This window comes from Anopheles coluzzii, chromosome X (genome assembly GCF_943734685.1).
Source record: "Anopheles coluzzii chromosome X, AcolN3, whole genome shotgun sequence".
NCBI lineage: Eukaryota > Metazoa > Arthropoda > Insecta > Diptera > Culicidae > Anopheles > Anopheles coluzzii.
The window spans coordinates 17564339-17572083 of record NC_064669.1 but is presented as its reverse complement, the minus strand read 5'-3'; the positions used below and the strand labels follow the sequence as shown (position 1 = coordinate 17572083).

Below are 7745 nucleotides of genomic sequence, written 5' to 3'. Positions count from 1 at the left end.
AACAGCTGTTAAACCTATAGTTATTGATTAAAATAATATTCTACTAACGATTAATCCATTGATTCAAGGTGAATTTAGCATAAAACTAGTAAATCTTATAAATTTTATATGGATTTGACATTTCTTGGACGATTATCCGTGCAAATCGATTAACTGGCAACAGTACGGTCCCGAGCTGCCCGGTTAATCGACGTTCTGCTGTACAGTAGAACGTCGATTATCCGGGCAGCTCGGGACCGGACGGTTGCCGGTTAATCGATTTGCACGGTCTGAGAAATGTCAAATTCATATAAAAATTATAAAATTCACTAGTTTTATAATTAATTCACTTTGAATCAGTCGATTAATCGTTAGTAGAATTTTATTTAAATCAATAACTGTTCATGAACCAAACTGAATTTCGAAAATACCACTAGACTCTAAAGCTACAAAAAAACTGGTTGCCCACTTGACTATCGCTGCAAATGTTCGCCGTACGTTTGAGCAGCTGTCATATTTATGTGCACGGTTAAGCCGCCCGCCGGTTAATCCGCCCCGGATAATCGAGATTCTACTGTATTGGTTTGCTGTTCATGTGATCAGACCTACCGATTCATCTATCGATCGTAGTTCTATCGATTTTCGAATAGTGTAACGATTTACAGGTATTGCTGTTTGTAATAAACAAAAGAACCGAGTTCTCGTTCACTTTTATTGTGATGTTCGACTCGGTTAATTCACGTTCACCTAAAAGAACCGAAAGGCCCACCTCTACTGTACAGTCTGTTAATTTGTTCGTTTCATGTTATTATTAAATTTTATGTATCAAAAGAACCATAGCGTTCTTCTCTTGTGAACCGTTTCATTCATTTTTTCACGTGAAGTTAATGAACCGTACGGTTCTGGTTCATTTGGCCCACCTCTAGTGCACAACCCACCATAAGGCAGATTTGACTAACCAGTATAGTCTGACGCACCTGTGGTAGAAAGGTTAAACACTTTGACGTCACAGGTTTTTTAGTGAGCACGTAGTGCATGGCAAGAGAGCAATGAGAGCGTCAATTTCACGATCGATTGTTATCACTCTTTTGTTTCATTGCGATACGATAAGCGACGTAGCACATGTCTTTCTCGTTCTCTCTTTCCTACCTCATTCGTTCTTAAGAGAATCACTGAGGGATGACTCAAGAGAATCACTGAGAATCATCAGATACAAGGTTGAGCGGTGAGCAAAGCCGTCATGCGAATTCATATGACGCGGCGCTTAAAGTGTTAAGTTACCTCAACAACGTAACAGAAAGAGACCCAAGAGGACCCAAAGACAACATAGTGCACAACCCGTTGCCGGGCTCTCTAGTTCTAGTTAAAGGCATGGTAGATGCGGCAATTTTCTGTATCATGCCATCGGTTTTCGAACACAGGGTTGCAAGAGGTTTGATTGCTCATTTTATTTACTTCAATTAGCTTCATGCAGATTTACAAACATGTTTGATTCGTAGATTCGCAGATTCGCTTTACGCTGTTATTCGAATAGATTACACGGGAACGTAAACTAACGGCCTGCTGCCGCCGTGAAACTCTAACGGAAAGCTTTGGCAGCGTTTCGTAGCCGTTTCTACCCGGCACGCCGTTTAGTTAGAAATGCGTACGTTTTCTTTTGCTGGTACACCATTGCAGCCCAACACTCGCCGTTAGAGATATGCACCAGTCACGGGCCTTACATTAAAGGGGGAGGGAGGGGGGGGGGGTCACCAGTAGAGGTGGTCGGGTTCGAACTCGGCGCCTCGTCCGCAATGTTAAGAGCAGTGTTTAGACATATGACTCCTTTGCGTCCTGCTCGGCCACCGTCCCACCGCCATCCGTGTGTAGTAGAGATCGAGTAAAACCTAGTAGAATGTGGGTGTGTATGTGTGTGTGTGTCGTACAGGACCAATCAGTAGAATTGTCCGTCGCCGCTGCCGGTCGGGATACGGCCAGCCTGGCCCGGCGGTGAGCTGCCGTACTGGTACGGGTCCTGTGGCGGCTGCTGGCTATGGTGGTAGCTTTGGTGATGGTGCGCCACCTGCTGCTGCTGCTGGTGCTGCTCGTGCAGGTCAAGCGGATGAAGCTGCTGGGGTTGTTGCTGATGCTGGTGCTGGTGCTGCGGTGGCGACTGCTGGTGGATGTCAATACGCGCCTGGCCGCCGGCATACGGCAGATGATGGTGTCCCATCGCTGTCGGCATGTACTGTTGGCCGGTCTCGCCGAGGGCATAGTTGAACAGGCCCGGCTCGGACGCACCGTGCATCCGGTTCGACTGTATCGCGGTGAGACGGTGCTGCTGCTGCTGCTGCTCGTGGGCCGCGTGCTGGTCGGAACCGTGCCGCCCGTACACCTCGGTACTGGTACCGGTACCACTCACGTACGCGGATAGCGCCGGCATCAGTATCTGCACGGTGCCGCGCGCTTGGTCCGCCAGGCCGCTCTCGCCGCTGGTGACGACCGCAACTGCGCCGACCGCGTGCTGTGGAGTGGCATGGTGAAGCGTGATTGAGGGTATGCGAACCGGTAGGATACTTTTTACCTCTTCCAGCTCGGGCGTCGCACTGCTCGGCTGCCGGCCGTCCGGTTCGATCGTCGCGGTGGCCGCGTGCAGCTGACCGTGGTGCACGTGGTACTGGTGCGCGAACGGACCGTCGCCGACGTCACCGCGCGCGTACCGGTGGGCCACCGCCGAGGTGGGCTGGCTGGTGTAGCAGGCAAGTCCCCCCGTCTCCTCGAACGGAGCGGCACTACCGCTGCCGCCGGTGCCACCGCCGCCGCCGGGCTGGAAGTGTGGCGTCTGGGAGCTGTGGTACTCCGGCGTGGTCGGCATGTACGCGGTGGCATAGTTGGTGTAGGCGTAGCCGGGCGCCATGCAGCTGGACGACATCGGCCGATTGCCGTGCAGCCCGTACGCACCACCACCACCAGTGCCTCCAGTCTCCATCGCGGTGGCGGACTCGCGTAACTCAATGCCGATCGGGATGGTCCAGTCGCGCGCTCCGTACGGCGACGAGTGCTGGCTTTGGAGTTGGGCGGCCACTGCGGCGTCACTGCTGCTGCTGCTGCTGCTGCCAGTGGACGACTGCTGCACCTCTGCCATCTCCATGCTGCTCTGGGGCTGGCCGTCCTCCAGGAAGTGGCAGTCGGCAGTGGTGAGCGCGGGCCCGGTGCCTTCCCCACCATCGGCGCCGCCAGCCGAGTACAGCTCGACGGAAAGGGGCGCTTCGTACGGGGCAGCACCGCCACTACCGGCGCCGTACCCGGTCACACGCTCGTGCGCCAGCTCCAGCTCGTAGCTGGTGGCTAACGGTGGCGGCGGTGGTGGTGGTAGTGCCGGCGGTCCGTTAAGGGGCGTTTCAGCCGGCCCAGCCCGGACGGCACTGCTGCGACTGCGCCCCTTGCCCGCCGGCTGTTGCTTCGGGCCGCGCGCCAACCCACCACTCGTCGACGGGCACTGGCCGTCCGGATGGGCGTACTGGCCGGAGTCGCCCGACGAGCCACCGTCCTCCATCGACGGCGGGCTTGCCAGCCCGTTCAGCTCGGCGTAGTGCAGCTCGCAGCACTTGCCCGACTTTGCGCCGGCACCGACGCACCGCTTGGACTTTTTGCGCCGCGGCTGGTACTTGTAGTACGGATGTTGGCTTTTGTGGGCCAGCCGCAGCTTTTCCGCCTGTTCGACGAACGGCTGCTTCGCTTCATCCTTCAGGCTTCTGCGGAGAGAAAGGGTAGGGGGGAAAATGTAAGAGAAAAACAAGAAGCGTTAGGTAACTTTTCTGTCAACAAAGGTGCCACCAAATACAGTGCCCGCACAATTGATCGTATTTAGTGGGCAACGGTTCTGCAGGTGCAGAGTAACACACTTTTTTTGTTTTTGGCGGAGAAGCGCGGGCGGGCAAGCAGAAGGATGGAAATAGAGGACTGGAGTGGCCCCGGCCCTTCCCTTGTCCTTGGTGTGTCCCAGAACGCTCGCCCAGCCACGGAAAAAAGGCACTCGATTGTGCCCCTTGCGGCGATGTGGCTGGTGGCCGGTTCGCTGTTTGTGCAGCTTTCTCTGCAGTTTCGGGACCCTCCCGCATCTCCCCTTGGTCAGGCCTACACGGGGGAGCCGCTCGGTGGGCTTTGTTTTGCTTCCTACGCAATTTAGAACCCTTTCGATTCGGCGCTCTGCGCTCCGACAAATGCCACCGAATGAATAAGAGGCTTATTCTAGTAGTGTGATGGGATGGTTGAGAAGATGCGGGAATGGTGGAAGCAACAGGTAGCCCTAGACGTGGATTACGAAGTTTTAATCGAAGAACGCCGACACACGTACGTGCACGTCAGCTCTGAGTTGAATAAAAAATAACGAAAAAAGACAAACCCCCTTTGAACCTGGGAAGGATATATTTTTGAGCGCAACTTCGAGTGTCTCTCCAGATGGGGTCTGCTGGGTCCGCTTGCTGGACATTCTTGGCCTTCTGGTGTGATAACCGATTACCCCGTCTAGGTCCACCTTTTCACCCAGCAGCAAGGGGGTTAAGAACTGCGCTTGCATACCCTTGGACTCCTGCCGAACTCGTTATCGTGGCTTCTTCGCTCGCTGGAGGGTCTTGATACCTTCCATCCTGGGGATGGCATTAGAAACCATTTCACTTTCCCCCCTATTTATTGACACACGTGCGGGGCAAACAATTGATAAGTTTGCATGTCACATGTTTTTTCTTTCTTTCTTTCTTGTTGTTGGCGATGGCGTTGCGTTCTGGTTCGCCTTCCCCCGAAGACGCATCGAATTTAAAGGCGTCAGGCGTTGTAGTTGTGACGAGTTGCGAACCAAAAGTATTGCCGTCCGTTAAACTGGGCACTGCTCTGGCTAATGGTACTTGCTATTAGATTGGAACGTGTTCACTGAAGAGTTTATTTTACAGTTCAAAAATATGAACGCAAACAAAAAAGCTAACCATCAGTTATATGTTCAAAAGATAGTTATTGGGCCACATGGAGCCAACATCATTATACTTATGGTAAAGTTCCTGAAACTAAAGTACCAACAAACTTGCATCATTGCAAAAACTATCCTCGACAAATCTACAACCCTAGGAACATACACAATTTGGGCAAGAAGTTTGCATGAGAGTTTGCTTAGATAGATAGATAGATTTACTTAGAACAATGCTTAGAAATAAAGCATTGAGAGTCACGCAGAACATTGCTTATCGCTAGCGCTGTAAATATCGTGGTTCTAAAGCCCATAAACCTTACATACGTTTGCAACCACCCGAAACACCTATGTGCAGTGTTGTACCGTGGGGAAAATACCTTTTTACCCGGTATTTATGTTTTGCGTTTTTACCGGGTTTAAGAATCTTTTTGGGTTTTACCCGTGTAGCATGTTGGGTATTTTCGTTTGAATGGAATTTTCAATTCATTTATGTCACTTATTGTATCTTCAATTATTAGGAATGTTTACTTTTTCCTTAAATTAAGAACTCTAAGATTTTTTATGGATTCTAAGAAAGCAAGTCGTATCAAGAAGTTGAACACGCGGTTGATCAAAGCGTTTTTACCCGATACATTTGGCTTCTTCGATATCAAGGTACGTAACTAGGATCTAGTAAAAATTATACATAGTAAGGATGACATATGAGTTCAACATATCATTTTTAAATATATGCTGACACTATCTACGAACGGTCCTTTAAGTTCTTTCTGTTAGACGTTGCAGCCCTGATGTTTTCTAAAATTAAGATCTTTTCTTCTAGGATCACTTATACAAATTTATTTGAATGTTTTTTCAGGGGTGTACCACTTAAATTATATATTTCCATTAAGACCAACTAACAGTTTTACAAAATGATTTGCAATTGCATTCTAAGCATTAATATGTTCTACTCATGACATTGGTAGGGCGTTTCTTCTTCTTTTTCTTTGGCACAACAACCGCTGTCGGTCAAGGCCTGCCTGTACCCACTAGTAAAATGAGCTTGGCTTTCATTGACTTATTGTTACCATAGCGTAGGGCGTTTAGGATCACTTAAACGTCGTGTATACATGCTTGTTGATATGCCCGCTTTCACTTCAAATTTCTTTGCGATACCCTACAATCATAGCCATTTTTCCTTTTTCTTCTATTTAGTGTAACGGCCTACGCGGACTTGCCGGCCTATATAGGCTTTCGAGACTTATTAAACTATATACCTAGCCCGTTGTATAACAATGTTCGCAGAGCTCCATGTGAAGAGCTAAATAGATAAGCCGAGAGTGAACAAATGTGAAATTTTTAAGAAATATTAGACGGCTAAGAGCTGCCAGCACGAAATTAAAGAGCCACATATGGCTCGCGTGCCGCGCTTTGCGGATAGTCAATCCTTTCTACGGAGGAGCTGCCCTTTCTAGGCCTAATCCCATGACGGGCATTTAATGAGTCTTACATCTTGACGATTGTACCTCGGTAGCCATGTCATAGATACCAATTACATCCGATAGCCAAAAACTGACATCAGCTGTTGCGCAATTAAAAAAAAAACAATTTACCCATTAACATACCGTTCTTATCCGTATATTTTTCTCGAAATTGAAAATACTAGATTTGGTACATACATGCCTACGAGTTTGAGGGGAAAACTGGAAATCAAATATGTTTGTTATCATCTGTGTCAAGATAGAATAGTTGGCACCCAACATTATATTTTAGTCATAAGTTATATGTAGTTCATTTTGAATGTAGACATTTGATTTGTTTTTTACTTTAATGGTTACCCACAAAACCATAAGTTTAGTGGTGAGTTTAACGGAAAGCAATCTAAGTTGACTGCTCCATCACCCAAACTGGGTACCATTATCTCCCCCGCCCCGCTCACCATGTACAGCGGAATCAACTCTCAAGATGCTCACACCGTTCACCATGTACAAGATCCACGCAGCAAGATGCTGCTTAGGGCCCCCGACACTCTAAATCCGCCACTGCATAGGATGCTGTCCAAAACTCAATCGCGTATTGTCGTAGTAGCAAAGTAGCATCTTGGCAAAGGGCATTGATTCAACACATTAGGGTAAATGTACGAATAGTGGTGCAATTTGTAGATGTACAGATGTGATTTAATAGATTTTAAGTGTCAGGAAGGTAAATGAATGAATATTTTAACACATAGTATTTGCAATGTGTTTTATCTTTGCAATTACAACCATTTTTATCATCAATCACTAAAAAATTACGAAAAAAACACATATTTTTTTGACTGATTTGTTGTACCTAGAATGATGGTATGGTATGGTATGGTATGGTGGTAAACAAACATACCTAAAAGAAATTGTATAATATAAATGAAACATAGTTTTGAAGCTGTTTTCATATGAGCAGCAATGCTTACTGTCGTAATATTGATTTCTTACATAATTTGATCGTAAAAAATGTATTAATTTGAGATATGAAAATATTGACTAAAGTACTGTATAACGACCGTAGTCTACCAACGCCGAGATAGGTGTGCTTGATTCAAAGTCGATTTTTCACTCAGCTAGAAATGTTGATTTTGGCCTTTTTTGGTAAATTACTTACAGGACACTCATTTTTGTTGCTTATTTTAAAAAAAAAACAATACTATAATTTCAAAATATAAAACTATAAATTCAAAAATATCAAAACGCAATGACATTTCATAAAAGTACATCAATAACCTTTCATAAAAGTTAAGTTAAAAAATAATAATTCCGTTGTTATGTGGTAATTTAAAGCGTTAAAAAAAATAAGAGTTTCGTTAGGAAGG

At 47.0% G+C, this 7745-nt stretch overlaps 1 protein-coding gene across 2 annotated transcripts in view; it reads right to left on the bottom strand.

The window, feature by feature from the left end:
- Positions 1-1402: 1402 nt before the first annotated feature.
- LOC120956956 (uncharacterized) overlaps positions 1403-7745 on the bottom strand; it is a 40028-nt gene continuing 33685 nt past the window's right edge. Inside the window, exons 3-4 of one of the 2 annotated variants that reach the window (XM_040378819.2) lie at positions 2543-3713; positions 1403-2482 (exon numbers count right to left, since the gene is read on the bottom strand). In XM_040378819.2, coding sequence (XP_040234753.2) covers positions 1913-2482; positions 2543-3713 — 1741 coding nt within the window. In that variant the 3' untranslated portion in view covers positions 1403-1912. Of the gene's footprint in view, positions 3714-7745 lie in introns of both variants that reach the window. The other variant, XM_040378811.2, reaches the window with a different exon arrangement.